This window comes from Solanum dulcamara, chromosome 4 (genome assembly GCF_947179165.1).
Source record: "Solanum dulcamara chromosome 4, daSolDulc1.2, whole genome shotgun sequence".
Lineage (NCBI taxonomy): Eukaryota > Viridiplantae > Streptophyta > Magnoliopsida > Solanales > Solanaceae > Solanum > Solanum dulcamara.
Window position 1 is genome coordinate 15370787 of NC_077240.1, and position 22402 is coordinate 15393188.

The 22402-nt window shown below is 35.9% G+C and overlaps 4 protein-coding genes across 6 annotated transcripts; 3 read left to right on the forward strand and 1 right to left on the reverse strand.

The window, feature by feature from the left end:
* The first annotated feature begins 198 nt into the window (after positions 1-198).
* On the forward strand, positions 199-4526 carry LOC129886556 (ATG8-interacting protein 1-like). Of its 3 annotated transcripts, XM_055961284.1 has the most exons (5): positions 199-344; positions 1196-1509; positions 1621-2027; positions 3878-4002; positions 4078-4526. In XM_055961284.1, exons 2-4 carry the CDS (start codon positions 1212-1214, stop codon positions 3980-3982), a joined length of 810 nt encoding a protein of 269 aa, XP_055817259.1. In that variant the 5' UTR covers positions 199-344; positions 1196-1211; the 3' UTR covers positions 3983-4002; positions 4078-4526. The 3 variants fall into 3 exon arrangements, with proteins under 3 accessions (XP_055817259.1, XP_055817257.1, XP_055817258.1); XM_055961282.1 differs by having other exon boundaries at positions 1196-2027; XM_055961283.1 differs by having other exon boundaries at positions 209-348; positions 1196-2027.
* Positions 4527-5613: 1087 nt separating this feature from the next.
* Positions 5614-8851, forward strand: LOC129886557 (origin of replication complex subunit 5-like). The gene is made up of 5 exons (XM_055961285.1): positions 5614-5736; positions 5913-6769; positions 6859-7275; positions 7950-8265; positions 8376-8851. The coding sequence occupies exons 2-5, from the start codon at positions 5934-5936 to the stop codon at positions 8427-8429; spliced, it is 1623 nt and encodes a 540-aa protein (XP_055817260.1). The 5' UTR covers positions 5614-5736; positions 5913-5933; the 3' UTR covers positions 8430-8851.
* A 2089-nt stretch (positions 8852-10940) lies between these two features.
* On the forward strand, positions 10941-13197 carry LOC129886558 (cytochrome P450 86A22-like). The gene has a single exon (XM_055961286.1). It carries the CDS (start codon positions 11360-11362, stop codon positions 12956-12958), a length of 1599 nt encoding a protein of 532 aa, XP_055817261.1. The 5' UTR covers positions 10941-11359; the 3' UTR covers positions 12959-13197.
* A 1079-nt stretch (positions 13198-14276) lies between these two features.
* On the reverse strand, positions 14277-21343 carry LOC129886559 (ascorbate transporter, chloroplastic). Its single transcript, XM_055961287.1, has 11 exons — positions 21098-21343; positions 18679-19265; positions 18112-18219; positions 17673-17828; positions 17142-17357; positions 16480-16689; positions 15905-16042; positions 15671-15772; positions 15519-15584; positions 14790-14874; positions 14277-14687 (listed from the first exon to the last, which is right to left on the reverse strand). Exons 1-11 carry the CDS (start codon positions 21150-21152, stop codon positions 14590-14592), a joined length of 1821 nt encoding a protein of 606 aa, XP_055817262.1. The 5' UTR covers positions 21153-21343; the 3' UTR covers positions 14277-14589.
* Positions 21344-22402: the final 1059 nt, after the last annotated feature.

Sequence of the window (22402 nt, forward strand, 5' to 3'; positions counted from 1 at the left end):
TAATAGTAGTTCACTAATAACCTTTTCCCAAAATACAGAACGCGACTGGCACGTCAAACACTTCTCCCCTCGTACAAGCAACCGTTAAAACCGGGAATACTTGACCCGGGCCCACATAATTAACGACGCCGTTTTAGTAAAGAGTAAAACCGCTATCAGCAAGTCATTTACACTAAAACATTACCGGTTTCGCCGGTTATCTTTATCTCATTCACCCAAAAGATCTCAACTATATACAAGCAATTCTCTCTCTTCGCTCGTTTTTCGAGACAGTTTTCAATCATTCTCGCCGGAGCTCCGACGTTATCTTCACCGATCGCGTATTTCTCACAGTCATCAGTTCTGTAGGTATTCGGAAATTCAGTTCCGGTTATAGCTTGTGGTTTAGCCATGTTTTATGTTGATCGGATCATTTGATTGTTTGATCGTTTTGAGTTCAATCTGTTAATTCGATTTAGCTCTATTCGGTTAATTAACAAGTCCAGTGGATTCGGTCGTCGGATCTGTGTTATGTACTTCTGCTGAGAGCTTGTTTATTACGTAAACTTCTTCTCTGTCTATACGATTCTGTATATGTTGCTGTTTCTCCTATTAATGATTCTATCTCTGTTGTGCAAATTACATTGATTTTTCTCGAAATTGGAAATTCGTTAGGGTTTAGAATAGCACTGTTCAAAAGTAACTAATCCGTAGATTGAAAATATAGGCAGCCGAATTTGGTAGTGAAAAATTGGAAACCGCTGAATGAATTCAAAATTCACAGTTCACATACATAAGCACAGATACACACACACAGAGGCACCATAAATTTTTCTTCAAGTTTCTCTTGATTATGTTAGCAGTTTGCATGTTTAAAAAGTACAAGAGATGGTTCCATTGGAGCAAATGTGACTTCAGTTGCCTTGAAACCTTGTGGTTTTATCTCATCAATGTTGCAAGTAGCATGCTGTAAGACTTCTAAGTTCCACAATTCTGTGAAGAATTACTTGATGTCATATTTGTTAACTTCGTGCATTTTTGGTACCAGAAGTTTGCAGAAATGTATTAGAGTTCAATAAACTTATCATATGCGTCCTCGTAATTTCGTACTGATTTTCTTCCGAATAAATGTAACATTTTGTTATTCAAAGGGTGTGATGCTTTTTTAGCACTTAACCTCTGATTTCCTGTATTTTCTCTTTTTAAATCTCTTCAGTTTCAATTTCTGAAAGATGGCTAGTAATGAGGAAGGGGAGGAAACTGCTCCTCGTGGAAATGAGTGGGAAGTTGTATCACTCACACAATCAGCATATGCTGCTGCCCCTGGTCCGAAGCAGGTTGACTCAAATGATGATAATAGCAGTAGTGCAGAGTATGTAGCTGAAACTTCGCAGGCAATGTTTATGTCTGGACACTTTGTCTTTCCTCCAAGCCAGCATGAGAATTTGCCATTGGAACCTGATGTTAATGAGATCCATAATGAACAGGGAATTGAAGATGCTGGTCCAGAACTTGTTGCTAATGAAGGGGGTAAATCAGATATTTATGAAGGATGTACAGAAACTAAAGGATCGAGCACACCAGAATTTCCTGGTATTCAATTTTTTGATGAAAAGGGTAACCGGTTATCTATTGGTGCAGAATTTGAAGAAGATGCAGCCCTGCAACGCTTAAGTTTGGTAGACAAAGAGCAGAGTATCTTTGGTGCTGCTAACTATAGTTCATACCAGAGTGAAGAACCTACGGGTCTCTCCGCAACAACAGAGGAAACCAACATGCTTGAAGAACCGGATGAACCCTCTCACCAGGGCTTAGAGTTGGGCAATTCAAATTTGCCAAAAACAAAAGATGAAGATGATTATGATGCTGCTAACCTTCCTTGTCAAGCATGGTGGAAGAGACGGGCTGCTTCCCTAGTAGACACAAATGCATTATGGTCTGTTTTCATTGCTGCTGCTGTTATGGGCCTTGTGATTATTGGTCAGAAGTGGCAACAAGAAAGGTGGCAAGTATTGCAAATGAAGTGGCAGGCTGGAGTCCATAGTGAGGTGAGTTGTTGCTGTTTGTTAGTAAATAATTGAAAATGGTATCCCTATTGAGTGGAATATTCCAACTTTGTGTCTATCTGCAAATGAGTTTTTCGTTTTTAAGAAAGGAAAATGTAGAAAAAACTAGCTAGAGTCACTTTGTAATACTTGGCCTACCAGTAAAGTATTACAAAGTTGCTCTAGGTGGTCTTTTCTGCATTTTGTATTGATGCACTACTTACCAATTGGCTGACAATTAGAAAATCCAGGAAATTCACTAGCAAACCAGATATTCTGATTGAGATAACTAAAAGAAGAAATACAAGATTGACCTTGAATAGGTGTATTTAAATAAGATCCAGCTATAAAAATATCTTCAGCTTAGCTGCAGCCCATTGTCTTTGTCTATATTCTCAAGTACCTTAATAGATTTCCTCCCTCCTCCATCTTCAAGTATTCACTCCTTTCTCCTCTTTTTTTTTCATTTCATTGGTCACCTGAGGTCCTTGATAGCTCATCACTTTGGCACCATTACTGAAGTTGTTTTCATGAAGATGACTTTTGAATGCATACCGAGGCCTGTACCATATGTTGACATATACTTGCACAAGCTCCTTTTCACAAGGTCATCTCATTATATTCTCTCATGACCTACTTTTGGTGAAAGTGCAGTTGCTAATGTCTTTCTTGTGGTGAATCTATTATATAAAAGTTTTGTTGTCCGACTCTGGAAGAGTATAATCTTTCCCCTAAAATAAATAAATAGACTACTTTGCAGTCACACACAAAACAGCTATGGGATCTCTCTCTAAACATTAGTGGTGTCCAATGAGTGATGCCAAAGAACGTGAAAGACCTTTTGGTTTGCTGGCAGAATCAGAAAGTTAGCAAAAAACCTGGAGATAATCTGGAAAACCATACCCCTTTGCATCTTTTGGACCATTTGGTTGGAAAAGAAATAAGAGATGTTTTGAGAATCAAAAGAATCATTTAGATATTGTAAACAATAGGCGCCTCAGAATATATATTTCTGGTGTAGGGTTAATATGATAGAAAATTAGGGACAGGTCAGGGAATTTACAGTAGTTAACTAGTTATGAGATTGAAATTCGATACAGCTTTGTTGTAGTTTGTATGCTGTTAAGTACCTCCTTGGTATTTATTGAAACTTACTTTACTTTTTACTGTATGAGAAGTTCACCAATCCCGATGCCCTGTACAGAAATACCAAAATGACTTTAAGAGGGTTATTATTTCGTTGTCTCTCCCTAGACCCCACTTGTGAGATTTCATCAGTGTTGTTATTATTTCATTGGCCTTATACTAGCTTGCAGTGTTATTGTTTCTGAATATGGTTCTTTGTTGAGTCTGGAAATTCATGGGTGTTAGAATAAGTGAACCTGAATAATTGAATCTGCAGGTCTTTTGACCTCCTCATATTAATCTTCAGCCCTTGTCCCATGTCTGATTCTGTGTTGAAGGGCAAAGGAGTTCGCCATTTAACACTTGCTGTAGATTACATGTTTTCTTCAAGATCTCCATTGTTGGTTCTTGGAAGATAAAAACCTGTACTACTTGCTTCCTGTTGGTCTAGTCAATAGCTTTTATAATTAGATGGTGCGAGAGAATTCTATCACAAAATCAGTTGAGTGATCAAAACCCGGGATTTTCTGGATTACAAACCTTTCACTTATTGTGGTATAAAAGAACATTAAACCCTGGAAGTCATCCACATATATGTTGTTAGTTCCGCTTATGTTTCTTCTTGTCAGTTCAAAAGATCTTGGTTCTCAGAAATGCCATTTGGACTCTTATTTTTACTCTGTTTAGTTGCATTAGTGGTTCACTGATCTGTACTTCAATGTTGACAGAGGATTAGCAGGATGTTTGGTCCACTATCTCGATTGAAAGATGTGATTGTTGGGGGTGATCGCCGTGGTATGTTTATCAGAGGGAGTGCACCAGCTCAACTTTAAGACGATGATGACGAAAATGAGTGAGTGATCCAGTCTTGATTACTTGATATGCTAGCTTTGCTTTTCAATGTACCTGATTTACTTGCTTTTGACAGGGCGTAATGCGAATATCTTATGTTCTTATGACGGGGTTGTATAAGCAAGCACCAGGGAGTCTTGATTGTCGGGTTAAATTTGGGAGGTCACAGCAGCCCTGTTTGATGTTGATTCTCGCACTTTGCACTCGAGTCTAGCTACGTTCTGAAAAATAGCATCCGGAAACTTTATATCTTATACAATTGTTCTCAAAAGGTTTAAGTCGTGTCTGCTGTCTGTTTTTTCTCTTTTGTGATTTCAGAAAAATGTACTGTATTATTTTCATAATCTAATTTTGAGCAGGTATAGAATTGCACGTCGTCTTGTACATATGTGGTGTTAAGATGGATTGCTGAATTTTACGTATACAGTTTTTTTGGATTACCTTCTGCTTACAATTACAGCCTTTTTTATTATTTGTACATGACTAATTTGTTAAAGCAAAGTGAATCTCATTTATTTTCGACTATTATTGCATACAAATTGTAGTAATAGCAGCAGATGGGTGCATAAATTTCGTACTCATCTCTCGTCTTTCCTTGTTCTCTCCGTTTTCTTCCTTTACCGAAACTTTTGCTTGTGTTATTGAACTCCGTAATTTTTTTTCAGTTTGCAGATGCTATTACTAGGACTAACAATTAATTGTAGTAAGTTGAGGTTAACTTGTCTACGTAGTGACATTTAAGATTATGCCTGATTTTTTTCCTCCAAAATTTGAACCAGAAACGGTTAATAGGAGCACTTCATAATGTATTCATATGTTTAATTGAAGTTCAAATGTTTAAATGAAATTTACTGAAAAATTCAAGACGCTCTTAAGGTATTAAATTTTTTTAATTTTTTTTTGTTTTGTTGGTTCATATAATAATTTCATGAGAATTTGAGTTTGTCATGTTAACTTTAATGTTTTCAGACAGGGTGAGGCTGTAGCTCATAGGATTAGAGCACCAAACATCTCAGAGATAGATAAAGAGGTAGGAATTTCTCGAACGAACCGCACTCCTTCGTATACGTCAGGAGTCCATTGATGAGAAGGAGTTTGTCATGTTAACTTTAATGTTGTCAGACGGGGAGAGGCTGTAGCTCATAGGATTAGAGCACGTGACTATGAACCACGCTATTCTATGTTGTTCTACGTTTAAATGATCAACAAAAATAGTTTTTGTGAATGAAGAGCAAAAATTAAATATCAATGGGGATATCTACTTTTTCCTACATTAAATAATATATTTATATCTTAAAATAAACTAGCTCTATGAGATCATCAATATGTTTCCAAATAATTTTTTGTAGGGGTTCGACGGTATCAAGGCTTAAATTTAAAGTTTTAATTTGAAAGTAACTTTTATATTTTAAAAAATGTGAATAAAACTTTAAAGTTACTTTTCCATTTAAATAAATTAAGATAAATTTATTGTTTTTTTCAATTACTTATTCTTATTATTAAATAAGTATATAAATATAAAATATTAATTATTTAAAATTTCAAAATATAATTAATAAAATAATATTTTAAAGAGATTAGTCGCATCTTTCATATTGGCGGGAAATTTAGCTGTCATAAACCTAGGGTTGATTAAAGAGTAAAGACCCTTTTCAACTCCGTTTCTTCCTTCACCGGCCACCGCAAAACTCCGGCAGGTTTCGTTTCTCCGACCACCAGCAAACTGTACCGCAAGGTGCGCCCTCATCTCTCTCTTCTCTCTCAATTTTTTATTCTACATTTTTTTGTGTGAATTTATATGCAATTAAGTTGTGTTCAGTTTCTGAAATGTCTGTATAGAAGTTCGGATGTAACTGTAAGATCCGTGGCCGTGTAATTGAATGTTTATACTGCTATTTTTGAAATTTCCAGGATTTTAGCACATAAGAAGAAATGGGTGATGAAGGAATTCCACAAACTCCCAGAAGAACCACTAGAGCATCATTGTCTAGCACACTGAATCCTAAAAATTCTACAGGGAAGTTAAAATCATGTAATCTGTTGCCTTTGACAATACATGATCTCGCTTATGGAGACGAATCAATTAGTTTAGATGATTTGATTTCTAGTTTACCTGGTAGACGTGCACAAATAATTGAATTGTTACACCTTTTGGGCCCTTTGGATTCTCCAATGTTTCCTGTCTTCGTATATGGAGGTGCTTCGACTGGGAAAACAAGTTCAATTCTTCAGATATTTAAGCACCTAAAACGTCCATTTGTTTACTGCAGTTGTATAACATGCTATAGCCCAAGGATACTATTTGAATCTGTGTTGAATCAGTTATTGCTTCATAGAAGGAATGAAAGCAATCGTTATTCAAGTACAAAACGCTGTGAAAGGCCCTCCGACTTTGTAAATCTTTTGCAGGAGGCTCTTCATAATGTGTTAGATAGTCTGATGGGGAATGTGGAGAAATCAAGCTCGAAGAAGTCGGTGGGAAGGGCTAGGGGAAAAATGGTTTACTTGGTATTTGATAACTTGGAGCTTGCTCGTGAATGGGACAAGAGTTCCAACATATTGCCTTTTCTCTTTAAGCTCTATGATATTCTGAAAATGCCAGAAGTGGGTTTGATTTTTCTCAGTAATGCCTCACCTGACACTTATTACTCGGACACTGGCTATGTAGAACCTGTTCCTGTTTACTTTCCTGATTACACCGACGATGAACTTCGTCAAATCTTAATGAAAAACCAGAAAAACCCAAAGCTATATTCCTCATTTCTCGAGTAAGTTTGAATTTTCAATTTGATTTTATCACTTTGGTGGCTTTATTAAAAATTCAACCAATAACACATACGCTTTTATTTTCATACAGAGTGGTATTGAGACCATTTTGTCGAGTTACTAGGCGAGTTGATGAATTATCGACTGCATTCTCATCATTATATCAGATATATTGTGAACCTCTTGATGATTTAGGCATTGTTCTAAGTGAAGATATGAAAAGAAAACTTTTTTCTCATCTTCAACCACATATTGGACCATACCTGAACAACACATTCAAAGTTGAAAGCAGGCTGTCTTCTGAGGCCTCAGCTAAGACGAACAAATGGAAAGGCATTGCCAAGAAAATTGGAGTTTGTGAATCTTCCAGTGAGATAGACTTTCATATGTCTGTTTGTGCCAAATATCTTCTTATTTGTGCTTTCCTTGCTTCAAGAAATCCAGCTACCCTTGATGCATCCTTGTTTGATTCAACTGGAGGTTCCAGTAACCAAAAACGAAAGAGGAAGTAAGTAATTCTGAATTCTGTTTTTCTTACATTGCTGTCAATTCTTGTTTCCTTCATTTGCTAGACAAACTGCCTGTATTGATGGTTTTCTTTGATTTTACATGAGTGCTTTGGTCATAACTTCTTTTTTCTTAAGCTCAGCAGAGAACAAATATAGTAAGTCTTTATTGCGTGATAAATCGTGATAGTTGATATAGGTATTACTGAAATAATCAGGGGTGATAAATTGGACTACATACGACATAGGAATCACTGAAATAACCAGGTGTGACAATGAGCATTTGCTTCCTTTTTATCCTGTCTATCATCGAAGCAATTAGTAGGAAACATTCTCCTAATTGTTATGAAGCTTTAAAATTCTATTGGCTCATTCATGGGAGTTCTTGAGGAAATTTAAGTTTTGAAGAAGTGGCGATGTTGTCTGATGATTAGGTTTGTTGGTGGATCCTTAGGGGCATTTGAACTGTTGCTACTTCTTATACATCATTAGTATCTCTTAATAATTTGTTTGGAACTGTTATTTTACCTGCCTGGTATTTGATGATCTCAAATTCTCAATCCCTTTTAAAGTTATAGTGCTTCACATTTTTCTGACGCAAATCATATTTTAATTGTCTTTGATTATATTACTTCATTTTCCCTTACACTCCAAAAGATATGATCTCTGCTTTTAGGAGCTCGGAGAAGTCCAAAGAGAAGAAGGAAATTGTAGAGCAAGAATTGCTCTTGAAGGGACCAGGAACGTTTCCCTTGGAAAGATTATTAGCCATGTGTCAGTGTGTTGTATCTGTGTCAGAATGCTTACCTGATGAAGAAGCAGAAGGACATGGTGGATTGGAAGGAGGGAGCTGGTCTAATGGACTATTGTCTGATGCTCTTTTGGAATTATCAAGTCTGTGTAATGCCAATTTTATCAGTAAAGCCGGAAGTTGCCCCTTGGAAGGCGCTAATCGGTATCGATCTATGGTGTCTGAAGCTATGGCTATTAAGGTAACCTTTCAAAACTTGTTTCCATGATTGTTTAAAGTAAAAAATGGCAATATTTTCTGAAGCTGTTCTCACTTTCCATTGTGGCTCATTTTGTTTCTCAAACTCTGCAGGTTGCAAAGAGTCTAAAATTTCCTCTGGCAAAGTATTTATATAGAGGAGGATGATATAGAAGATGCCTTTTCATGTGAAAATGATTTTGCATGTCAAGCTAGAGCAACATGTGAACATGATGCTGTCAACAATGTGACGTCACCTAACCAACCCCTGTGGCATGGTGAATGTACTATTAAGATTCTACTTATTTGTATCACTCATTATTGTATACTCAGTGGCGAGAGGCTTAAGTGTAAGTTGATTGGTTGTACTCCATGAAGAACAATGAAACAGTATCATCTATCGAAATATTTGACTATCATGGAACATGTTAGTGATTAATTGCTTTCTATGATTTTTCCTGTATAAGAGTCTTACGGAAGTCCATTACTTAGCAGCCATTAAATGATTCAAATTCGATTCCTAAACATGGTCAGTCACATCTGCTGTAATTGGTGCTATAGATTCATGAAGCATGTATATTTTACTGGAAGGTACTTTTGTGGTCTTCCAAACTAACTCCACCGGTGGCAACCGGACATTTCCTCTGTTTTTGAATACTTCTATGGAGGAATAGTTGAGATGCATGCAGCTCATGGCTTTACTATTCTGTTGATATCAAGCAAGGTGCAATGATGTCTGGAAATAGCAGGTACTCTCTGTGTTTTGTTCAATGTGAAATCTTTACAATGCTCTTTTGATCTTGGAATATAAGATATCTCTCATTCTGTTCTATGGACTTAAAAAGGGTCCTCTGGAAAGGGGATATTTTTATTTTTTTAATTGTTGGGACGGTTCCATGGGACTCGATATTACTCAATACTTTCTTATACATATGTTCCAAAGGTAGTTTGTGTATGTAATGACTTCAATATTGTTAAATACCTGCATTTGAGACCTATATAGAAGGGAGACATTGTAAAGATGGATGTCTCATTGTCCATAACCATTAGGAATAGCCGATTCTTAGTGCTACCTTTCTCTAATTGGATTTGTTTCTTGGTAACGTTTCCTGTTTTTTAATGGAATGGTAGCTATGGGTGTGAGTGTTCAATTGAATTTGGATGGGTTAAAATTAGTTGACCTATCCAATGTATCAATGTCCAAATGAGGTTGACATGGGTGTAGCTATTTTCGGGTTCTTTACATACATTAAAAAACTAACGTATTCGTACGAGTACTTATATACACACGTATTCACTATATTTACCCAAGAACGAGTCAATGACATTTAGTGTGTGTTTTGTTCTTATAGTATATAAGAAAATAGTACAGTCAAATCTCATTATAATACTCATTTATCATAATAACATTTTACTATAATAATATAATTTTTTCCACAATCAATTTTTCATGATATATTTTACTTATTCTATAATAGTATTTTATCTATACCAACAATGTCATTCGTTATAGCGGTATACTACTTGATGGTCTCTCTTGGGACTTTTTGTCAATGAAATTAGCTTATCATCTAAATTATTAGGAGACAGTTGCACCAATCTCAGAAAACACAGCGGAAAAAAAAGGGAATTTGGTGAAGTGACTTGCCCAAATTAAGAAGATGAATTGCTAATCCATCTAATTAGAAGCTTCCTAGTTTGTCATTTTTCTTAATAGATTTTTTTTTTCATTTTCTACTCCAATAAAAAGAATAAAAAAAGAGGGAAAAAAGAAGGTTAAAGACAAGAAATTGGGAGTTGACTTCAATGAAATAGCATTTGATGCCTGCAGAATCTATCTACACTTGCATTTGCATGAAGAAAGGCTCCATTTCCCAATCAATTGGCTAAGGCTTCGTTCTGTTCAAAAAAACCTCTGTTACATTTCACTTCATTTTCCCAGAACCAGAAAACCATGACAGTCCTCATACCATGGCAGTAGTTGACTTTTGCTCCTCTGTGTCATTCTTCATTCAAGAGAGTCAAAGTCAACTCATTCTACTTTTTCCGTTCACTTTTATTTGTTCACTTTAGACGTTTAATGATCCTTAAGAAATAACAATTAGTATGAATATTTTGTCATAAAATCCATATTAATTTATGTATAGTCTTAAATGATTTTGGGAATAATTAAGTAATTAATGTTGACGGGTAAATAGAATAATGACAAGTAAAAGTGAAAATTATTTTTAGAATAATATCAAGTAAAAGTGAATGGAAGGAGTAAATTTCATATCATATGTCTTTTCAAATACTAGAGACCTCTATGTAACAACTCTCTATATCAATATTTCATTATAATAATTAAAAAAAATAAAAAATAATCGTTCATATTGTGTTACATTATATGCTCTCTATAATAATCTTATTTCGCCAAAAAAGGCATCCAAATAAATGACGCATTCGATAAAGAGATTTGACCATATTAGTAGTTAAAAAGATAATGTATGATATTTGTAATGGTAAAAAAGGATTAAAAAAAGTTAGATGAGGTAAAGAGTCACGTAACGTGAAGTACTTGACTATAAATTTGTTGGTGGCAGGTCGTTCACCCAACACTTAACCATCTTGCATGATCACAATCCCATGTTCCATTTATAGTTCTACTAATTCTTTAACTAGTTTAAGTTTTATAATTTATAGTACTAGACATCTCCATAGCTACAACTCTGTATGCATTTTTTTTTTGTTTGTTTGAATGGGAATTTACATCTGTTTTTTTTCCAAATTAAACTTGCTCAACTAATCTCATTCAATGCTTGAATTTAAAGATCAGCTCCTTTCTCTGCAAAAATTAGTTGGGGAGGTTTTCATCTCCCCACCTCCCACCATCCCCCATTGTATTCTCTATAGTGGTTTCACTTGTTGTCCTTTTCCTATGCATTTATTGTGTTAATTTTGCCAGAGAAAAATTAGATGGTGAAATTCAAGAAACAGTCTGGCACTTGCTCAATTCTACTTCAACTACTATTATTAATTTCCTCCCTATAAATTCTCCTTCAATTATATATCTTTTTCTACTACTCCCACTGGACTATTATACACTATACAAAAATAATATGGACATTGCTATAGCTTTGTTCTTGTTTACTCTCATAACATGTTATCTTCTATGGTTCACTTTTATCTCAAGATCACTAAAGGGTCCACGTGTCTGGCCCTTATTGGGCAGTTTACCGGGTTTGATCGAGAACTCCGAACGTATGCATGACTGGATTGTGGACAACCTCCGTGCGTGTGGTGGCACGTACCAGACATGCATATGTGCAATCCCCTTCTTGGCCCGGAAGCAAGGACTCGTGACCGTTACGTGCGACCCGAAGAATTTGGAGCATATTTTGAAGACCCGATTTGAGAATTACCCAAAGGGTCCGACTTGGCAAGCTGTTTTTCATGAGCTGCTTGGACAAGGGATTTTCAACTCTGATGGTGACACCTGGATTTTCCAGAGGAAGACGGCAGCGCTCGAGTTTACGACTCGGACACTACGCCAAGCCATGGCCCGATGGGTGAATCGGGCCATACAGCTTAGGTTTTGTCCGATTCTTAAGACGGCTCAGCTCGAAGGCAAGCCGGTTGATTTGCAAGATCTTTTGCTTAGGCTCACTTTTGATAACATCTGCGGCTTGGCGTTTGGTAAGGATCCGCAGACATTGGCACCCGGCTTGCCGGATAATACCTTTGCATCGGCTTTTGACCGAGCCACGGAGGCGTCGCTGCAGCGGTTTATATTGCCAGAAGTTGTATGGAAGCTGAAGAAATGGCTTGGGCTCGGAATGGAAGTCAGCTTGAACCGAAGCCTTGTACAGCTGGACAAATATATGTCTGACATCATCAATACACGTAAGCTTGAGTTGATGAGTCAGCAAAAAGATGGAAACCCACATGATGACTTGTTATCAAGGTTTATGAAGAAAAAAGAATCCTACACGGATAAGTTCTTGCAACACGTGGCACTCAATTTCATCCTAGCTGGACGTGATACGTCATCGGTCGCGTTGAGTTGGTTTTTCTGGTTGGTGATCCAGAATCCAGTAGTTGAAAAAAAAATCTTACAAGAAATATCGACGGTCTTGGTTGAGACACGTGGCAGTGACACGTCATCATGGCTCCACGAGCCGTTAGCTTTTGAGGAAGTCGATCGACTAACCTACTTGAAAGCCGCATTGTCGGAAACTCTCCGGCTTTATCCATCGGTGCCGGAGGACTCTAAGCACGTGGTGGTTGACGACGTATTGCCGGACGGGACATTTGTTCCAGCGGGTTCGTCAATAACATATTCTATATACTCAGCTGGAAGAATGAAGAGTACATGGGGAGAAGATTGTTTAGAATTCAAGCCAGAAAGGTGGCTAACCCTAGATGGTAAAAAGTTTGTAATGCATGAACAGTATAAGTTTGTGGCATTTAATGCTGGTCCAAGGATATGTCTAGGGAAAGACTTGGCCTACTTGCAAATGAAGTCGGTGGCGGCAGCAGTATTGCTTCGCCACCGACTCACAGTGGCTCCCGGCCACAAGGTGGAGCAGAAAATGTCGTTAACCCTATTTATGAAAGACGGACTTAAAGTGGATCTTCGTCCAAGAGACCTCACACCATTCGTGAATAGTGTAAAGGAGGTCCAACTATTGAATGGGGACAAAGATAAATGTTCATAGTTATGGGATAGGGGGTGGGGGTGGTTGAGGTGGATTAAAGAATGGTGTCGGCAAATGTTGATTGTAAGGAAGTAAAGTTAAATTGGATGGGTTTAATGTGGTGGTTAAATTCTCACATGAATGCTCAAGCTCTAATTTGTGTTATAAAGGAGAAATGGCATAGTATACATGATTTTAAGGTACCTCACATTCATTGTGGGAGAAACTTTTTTTTTTTTTTTTTTTTGGGGGGTGGGGGGTGGGGGATAGATGGCACAGCTGGAAATGATTTTGAGGTTGAAGAGGAGTGAGATTTTCTCAATAATTTTACTAGTAATTAATAAGTTTTACAAGTACTAGCTAGAACTTTATTATTATTATTATTATTTCTTTTTAAATTATTCTAGTATCCTAAATTAAGCTGACCCCTTTATTTGTTCATTTTACTTTGTTTGGTTGTTTACCCTGAATTCTTTGTATTTTCTACTTTTTATGTTAATTCTTTTGTATCTTGTTAAGATTTTTGAATTATGGGTGTTCTTTTTTTTATTATTTTTTTATTTCTTTGTTTCTGACCTCTTGTTCAACAAATTACATTTGAATGCTTCATGTTCAGTAGCAAAAGTAGAAAACTAGACAACTGATAAGCATAAATGGAACCTAAAACTTTTATCCAAAACCCTTTCCTAGGTTGAGATTATTTCTTAATTCAATTTCTTTTTCTTTGTCAAAATTATATGACATTTGCAACCAGAATTTGAACTCCAACTATCTGCAAATCATTTAGAGTATCTGATTTGAAGGTGAAATTCGTTCAAATGGCAAATCTCATGTTACCTGGAATTGAAACTCCAAAAGGATGCAAAATTTTTCAAAGTCTTGAGGGGGCGATATGTTAAAATTATAGTTTACTAAGTTACTCTTATTTAATAAAGGTAAATTGTTTTTCCCTCTTAAATATTGTGTATACTACTTTAATGTTAAGGATATAATTTGAAACAATTATCAACTTCAATTTTGAATTTCCAAAGTGAAAATTATTTTACAAACAATTTTTTGAGACGGAACGGAGGGAGTATCATATTTTCATAGTGAAGTCTACAATCTCTCTTCAGTGTTTTCCCTTATAAATTCATCTCTATTTCTTTCCAGGATCTTGTAAAATCCTTGCTGTCGTGTGCACGTAAGTGAAAGTAATTCAAAGTCTTAATTTGAAAATGGTGTACTATCCTATCTCAAGTTCCGTAAATTTTTCAGTGTTCATAGTCAGCATCCCGAGACGTATTTAACATAGACGATGGAAGCATAATAACGCGATGACTAGCAAACAGCACCAAGGTTGAAGGAAAATACTCTGGCTAACGAAATGTCCAGGCTTCATATAAGGGTTTCTATGGAAAATCCATGCCAGTAAATATACTAACATCTATTAATGAAGCATGGTCCAAAGTTTTATGCGAGTAGAGAGCACCTTTAAGGAGAAACTTCCCATAGGCAACTCTCAACATTGTTTGCATGGATCCTTTCTAGGTATAAACCTGGGGGCATTAACACCTTCTCTTAACTATATTTTACGCTAGTAGTAATATTTGTTTCCAGGTATCCGATTGATTTGCACTTTCCCTGGGCTTCCTTTGCACAACAACGATTATCTACTCGAGGATTCTCTCTCCAGTTGAGAAGAAATTCCAGACTAATGTGCCTATGATGTACAATACAACAGCCACCTTAAATACATCATCCCAAGACCCTGCACAAGGAAAATAACGGAATACCATTGAATGAATTAACTCAAAGCCGACGTTCTTGTTCAGAACCACCAAGCTGATAAGAAAATATACAACTTAAATACCTTTCTGTAGAATGTATCCGGTTGCAGCTGTACCGAAGACACCAGCTAGCACACCCGCAGTATTAGATAATCCCAACAACACTCCCTGCGGAAGGGGATAAGTATACAAAAGTTTCAAACATCTATATTACAAAATAAGCTATGAAACTGTTTAATCAGATATGCTTTATTGCTTTAGCAGAGGTTTACAGCCGTCAACCAACAAGCTAACACCGTGTAAAATTTCTTTCATGATTACTAATTTATAAGATATACTCCCGCCGTTCCAATTTATGTAGTAGCATAGTTTGAATCGGCACAGAGTTTAAAAAAATGAAGACTTCTAAACTTGTGGTTTTAAACATATCATAGCATTTGTGGGGCTATAAAACTTTTGAGACTTGGGGCCCGTAAGCATGTGATAACATTTGTGTGGTTATAAAAGCTTCTCATTCAAGTAAAATGGGAAATGTAAAGTTACTTGTTTCCAAATTAAGAAGTGTGTCTTTTTGAAACGGCCTAAAAGGAAAACCGTGTCACATAAACCATAACGAAGAGAGTAGTAGTTAACAGTGCTCAGACAAGAGCTTCCAGTAATGGTGCCAAGATAAAACTCCACGAGTTGCATGCTGGGAGTGCAGTTAACTACTAATCAGGGAAAAAAATAGGAGAAACAATTCCAGAAACGGGAATCAACATTAAAAGCTTTTCTTTTTCATTTTTCCATGTATATGAAGTAGAAGTACTAACAGCGTAACGTGGTCCAATGTCTTGGTGATTAGAGTAGAGGCCAGATTGAGAGAAGGCATCCGATCCCTGCAAACAAATTAAATTATTATTTAAATCAACAGACGTGCAAGAATCTCCCAAAAGTATGTCATTCCATTATCTATGGCACCGACCTGACTGCACGCCATGCATAGCACTGCGAACGCAGGAGTCTTCACATGGCTTAATTGTGTAAGAAAAAAAGCAGGCCCCAGAAAACCAATCGATTGCATAATCTGCAAATTTATTTAGGTGGAGTTACTTATTTGAAACAAAATAAATACAAATAATGCTCATCATTAGATGGTTGGTTCTATAATGCTATACACTATATAAAACTGTATACAGAAGTTCTATTAAGTCCTTGCCTTACGAACTGATGTTATGGAGAATCCTTTGCTCACAAGTGTATCAGCAATCCAACCACCTAAGTTTGAAAATATGGCCATGGTCAGCCATGGCAATACACACAATAGTCCAGATTCAGTGAGGTTGAACTTCAAAACCTGAAGAAATAAGAAGATTGGAAAGAAAGACCTTAATCAGCTTGTACAGTAAGGAAAGCACTTCTAAATGTATGCCAAAAAAACCAATATCCAAATTCAAGTTGTAGTATGAGTAACTGCAATTTTCACTAGATTATTACTGCAGATTCAGCATCATAATTACAAATTCTAGAGCCTTGAAGATTCTGAAGATCTAACAGGTTCATGAATGATAGCAAGACAAATATTTCATGATGTCATGAGAAATATTAATATTACAACGCCAGAAAATGGACTTGAATAAAGAAGATAGAACAGAATGGATTAGCCTCCAGGAAACAGTGCATGGATCTAGTAACATCCCCCACTTGGACCAAGACAAAGTTTAAAGTTTTGTTTATTATTTTGTTCTCCATTTTCCATGATGATGAATATTCTAAGAAGGATGTATCAGATACCTGAATATAGTATGTAGGCATCCAGGTCAGTAGAATGAATGTTCCCCAGTTATGACAGAAATGGGAGATAATGAGGGCCCAGACAGGTGCCTTTGATAAAATTAGTTTCCATGGGATGTTAGTGACAGGTTCCTTAGAGACGCTTCCATCCATGATCAGCCTCTTTTCCTGCTCACTAAGCCCTGGATCATCTTTCGGAGTGCTATATGCCTGGAAAGCAAAATAGTCAATGTACGATAACAAAATGAGTTAGTCTGGGAGGACTCAGATATGGTGGCACAGAAAATAAACCAGACACAACTGGACTCCACAAGGTCACCCTTTCCACCAGAACCCACAAATTTAGTGTAGCTAAAACTGTATCAGGGGTTGATGTTTCAGCCATGGAAAATCATGGAAGGGAAATAACAACCAGACATCTTTGAGCCATTCATATGAAACTGATGCACCTAAGTTTTAGGTCTAAACAACGATCTTAGAAGCTGAAAACTAATAACTCTGTTGCATTGTTAGGACTTCACAACTAGCACCACAAAGGTTCATTTTATCTTAAGCCAATGTGATGAAAGCAGTGAAAAGGGGGAAATAAAGAGAAGTCATGAAAATTTTGGAAGACTATAAAATAACAGAGTTAAAGATACAGAAAAAAAGCACAAACTCACCTTGGTCAACCACAGTGCAAACCAAATGCTTCCAAGGGAACCAAAGGAATAGAACACTGATGGCCATCCGAACTTTTGGATCAAAATAGGAGAGAAAGCTAACCCTGTAACAGAACCAAGATACATTCCACTATACACTAGAGCAAGAGATCTGCTTCTTTCTGAGACAGGAATCCACTTTGAGAGCATATTATTCATGGCAGGCATTGCGACACCCTGGCGAGAACTTAGTCAGAACAAGACTATGCATGTGATAACTGATTTAACTCCTTACCAACTAAAGTTTTGGTACCAAAGAATCAGAGTGTGCAGTGAGGCCCCACAATTGATCCATAAGTTTATGAGATGTATCTTCATAAATCTACTATGTTTAGTATAGCTAAGCATGAAGCAATTTGTTTTTGTCTTTCAATGTCCATAACCAGAATAGTTTCAGGCTACTCAGTAGTCTAAGGACAACTTACAATGTTTGGAAAATCAGCTGTGTCTGAAATTTTGGAAGAAACTGGGAAAAAGCATATAGAGACTAACCTCCCCAATCCCCATTAAGGCACGCACAACAAGTAAGAATGGAAGTCCAAGTCTGGCAGCAAAAGGAGTTAAAACAGTTGCAATCGACCACCAGACAACTCCAAAGCCGAGCACTACCTTCCCACCAAGTTTATCTGCCCATATTCCTCCAACAATCTGCAATTAGAACATGTAAACGAAAGTAAGGTATTGGTTTATCTAGCACATGAGAATAGCAAACCAGAAATTGAATTCATTCTCCTACGTGCTTGTCCCTGTTCATAGAGTAGAGTTCTAAGGTTACCTTAGAACTTAATGATAGATAAAACCTTAGGTTGAGACATGGACAGAATAATGAAAACCACATCCATCATGCAACAGATTGATCGAGTACTAATACTGAAACAGAAAAAAGTTCATTCACTGGAAGAGACCAAGACAATGGTAAAATGAAGAAAACCTGAGTGAGAAGATAGCCCCAGAAGAAGGAAGACTGGATGAGACCAACCGTAGCGCTGTTCCAGTTAAATTCCTTCGACATTGGAAGAATTGCAATGCTCATGTTTACCTAAAACCAAAGTGGAAGCCGAGTTAGGACAGTATTAAATGTTCACACATGATCTTGTAACAAATAATATCAAACAGATGAATAGAAAAAGTACGGAAGGAGGAAACTCGTTTTTATTCAGCTAATTTTAAGAACTTAAGCAACTTTAGTGACTTAATCTATAATTAAAAGCTTGAATGCAAGGTAGCTAGAACCTCACAATCATGCTTAAGGAACAAATTTTGATGGTGATTATTGAAAACATAGGATGTGCAATAGTTAATATAGTGGCCATGAATTTTTGCATGTGTTTAAGCTACTGAATCAGTTATGCTTAGGTGTATCTTTTTTTAAAAAAAAGGTAAGCAATGAACACTACATTCAAACATCCCAAATAGGCATTATATCCAATCTTAGGAGGGGCAATACGATCAGAATGGAAAGCTAAGTATAAAAGTAAAAGTTGGATGAACTGCTCACACGATCCATGTTGCATAACAAAAATGCAGCAAAACAAAGCAGTACAACAATCCATCTTCTTGGAAATTGCTCCCACCAAGGTTTTGCTTGCTCAACCCCTTCCACCAAAATGCCTTCACTTGTGCCTTCTGATGACATCAGAGACCCCAAAGCTCCAGTTATGTCATATCCATCGGATTTGTAGTCGGCTTGGGCTCTATTTACTGCAGCATGCTTTATCTGCTGCTTTTGTCCATCAATGAAACCAAGCTTATCCAGCTTCCTTGGTTCAATCCAACTGTTACCTGAGTCAGTAGAGAAAAGATGGCATTCCCATCTATTGGTTCTTCGCTTAGGGTTGCTGACATGAGACTTTCCACTAAACCGGCTAGGTTGAACGACTTCAACATAAAATGGTGATAGCGATCCAAAAGATTTACCATACAAAGGTCCAACAGATTGGGGATGTGAGCTATATATGCAACCCGAGTATGATGACCCACTCCTTGAGCGAAACCGCTCATTGTATAACATATTCCTCTGAACATACTTCAAAGCAGCAAACCCCAATCGCTCTCCATGGTGATGTACTGTATACTGCTCTCTGCCTGTTGACATAATTCATTGATTTATTAACTAAGGGACCATGAAGATGCAAGATACTAAGAACTGAATATATCAAGTAGAAGAGAAAATCAGGAAAAGGCTTCAGTGAAGTGTAAAATTTAGTTTTTGCAGACACAAGTACTGCTTAACATTCTGATCTTTACATTTCACTTCACTTCACTATTCAGAGTGCTCCCCAGAAATTACAAGTGAAGTGAAAAAAAAGAAGTTAGAAGACTCTTGTCTTTACTTTTCAAAAACTACTCGCTTTATCCAGAGGTCAACTTAGTTTATTGCAGCATTTTCCATGACCAACAGGAATCACAAGATTCCCTGAATTTGCAGTATTCACATATCCAAATAATTGAGTCAAATCATCAGTTATTTTGTGTATGTTCATTTATTGATCCCAATTTTGGAGTCAACATTCCCTTAGTTTTATAATGTATAATAACTATTTATCAAATCATTCATTACTTTACACCAGTTTGTGCTAAAGGATAGTCCTTTAGAAAGTGTGCAAGAGATTTTTAGAAGCTATGGGGTCAGAGAGATTACACTGTGAATGTTATCTTGATACAATAGGTCTTTTCTGTTTAGTCTCAGCACAAAGTACCAAAATGATTCTACAATGATTTTTAATGAGTGAACAAATGGTCATTTGTTACACATCGTCAAGCTGTAACTAATTTAAGGGGCTGTTTGGCCCTGCAATTTGAACCTCACATTTGAAATTTGTGATTGTTTATGACATTTGATAAAACTTCAACTTCAATTTGAAATTTTGATTTCAAATCCCAAATTCACCTAAAAAGTTGAATTTCAATTCCAATTTGTGATTTTAATTTTTTTTAAATTTTAAACTTGACCTATAAGTTTATAGTTTGCAAAAAAAGACTCATACTCGACGTAAAAAGATTGTTCATATCATGTGGGAGAATTATATTAAAGAATAAGTAGTTACTATTATTGTTTGTTTATTGGGCTAGTGTAATTGCAAGCATTTATTTATATAAAAGGAACACGGAGATATACGATTTAGTAATGTGCCACCTTAGTATTTTCGCATTGCCTTGTTTATGAACTATGGTTTGCTCACTTAGTAATATTGTATAATATTGAAGAAGTTTTGATGGTAATCACAAATCGTGAGGTTTTCATATTTACGAGAAAAAGTACAATTTATGAAATTCAAATGAGATATCCAAAACAAACTTTCAACTTCAAATCAACCTTTGCCCAAATCAATGATTTCAAGTTCAGGCCCAAACATCTATCAAAACTGTCTTGGTTAAAATAGTTTTACAGAATCAACTCGATGTAGTTGCTTAAATGAATGCCATTTCTATTACCTCTTCCACAACCAATGTATTTTTGATCTAAATTAAACACCTAAATGACCAACACTAAAATCTCTGCCACACAAAATCTACAATTATCCAATTGCCTGCAAAAGATTCCTTTAGATAAAAGTATAAATCTACAGGTTAACTCAAGCATTGAGCCAAAACACTACTCCAGCACAAAAAATATATATATACAGAAATCCAAGAGGCCAGCACAAAATCATGAAGCTCGAGTCCTTTATGCGACCTATTTTAAGCCAAATTTCCACTAAATCTAAATAATCCTAATCATACACAACTACATTCACAAATTCGACAAACATGCAATCAATTGGACATATGCATCCGCCATTCAATACTTTTTTTCACTAATTCTCAAAATGGACATTTGCCGTAGAAATTCACAACTTCCGTATACTGAACTAATCAGCTAAGCAGAAACACTAAATAGTTAAATAGAGAAAGCTCAAATACGGAGAATTGCTTACCTGAACCGATGAAACAACCGAAATTTCGGTTAGAAACAACGGCGCCGATAGGCATTGTCACCAGCGACTACGCTTTCCGGCAGCTAATAACAGTATCTCAGCTTCACACGAATTCGTCCTCCCTCAGAAATAACCAAAATCCAAAATTTTCTCTCTAAAAACTGTGCAGAGAAAGAAGATAACAATAGGAGTGATGTTCTTCATCCGAATTTCAGTAGAAAACTAGCTACTTATATTTTCTGATTTTTTTTTTTCTTCTGAAAAGCGGGAAAAGTAAAAATCTCAGTGGGCGTTGATACAACCCAAAGCAAATAGAGGGCTAAGAATATGACACGTGGCGTTTCATCCACTGCGAAGTAGTTAAAGTCTCGGGAATACCCCTTCCATTTAAGTGTGGAATTTGGGAAGTCGATGAAAACAAGGTGTGATGTTAAGGGTATTTGGGGATATTCCAAAAAAAGCTGTGTGCGCTCTCTTTTTACTGAAAAGCCCTTCATAGTTGAGTCTAATTAAAAGGAATAAACTGATGTGAGATGTACAGTGTAGGTCATTTACATAAGAATATTTCTTTTTGTAGTGGCTATTTTTTATCCACATCAAAATCTTAAATGTATGTTATTTGTATATCAGTATATGTATAAGTAAGTTGTTTGAACATAAAAAAATATATTTAAAAATTAAAGTTATGTTTGAAATATATTTAACTTTTTAAAAAAAATTGCGAGTGGAAAATAAATCACTTGAAAAACTTAAAATTGAACGAGGTCTCGAATCTTACCCTTTTTTTAGTCACTATTTTTACATATCAATTTTTTTTAAAAAAAAGTAAGCACATGAAAAAAGTGAATATAAGTAGACTATTTTCACTTGATTTTATATATTATAAATTTTACGAAAAAGAATTATATCATGAGCTAAATTAAAGTAAGTTGTTGATTCAAACACAAAATATCATTAGTACGACATTATTTAATAAAAGAGTAGAGTTTTATAGACTGCACTATATTCTTTCTAGTCAAATGAAAAAAAACAATAAATTTGTTCACTCTATAATAAAAACGAGATAGATTTATGAGTTTATAATTTAATTGTCAAAGTTAACTATATGATATCATTAACAACAAAAAATATTTAATAAAAGAGGGGAATTCTGATATATATATATATTCTTGAGTCAAATGAAAAGAGCTAAGAAATATATTTAGTACATAGTGAGAATGAGATGAATTTATAATTTGATAATCAAATTAATTACCTGATTGACAATGATCTTTTTCTTATGAATTCTTAATTCAACATTAATCG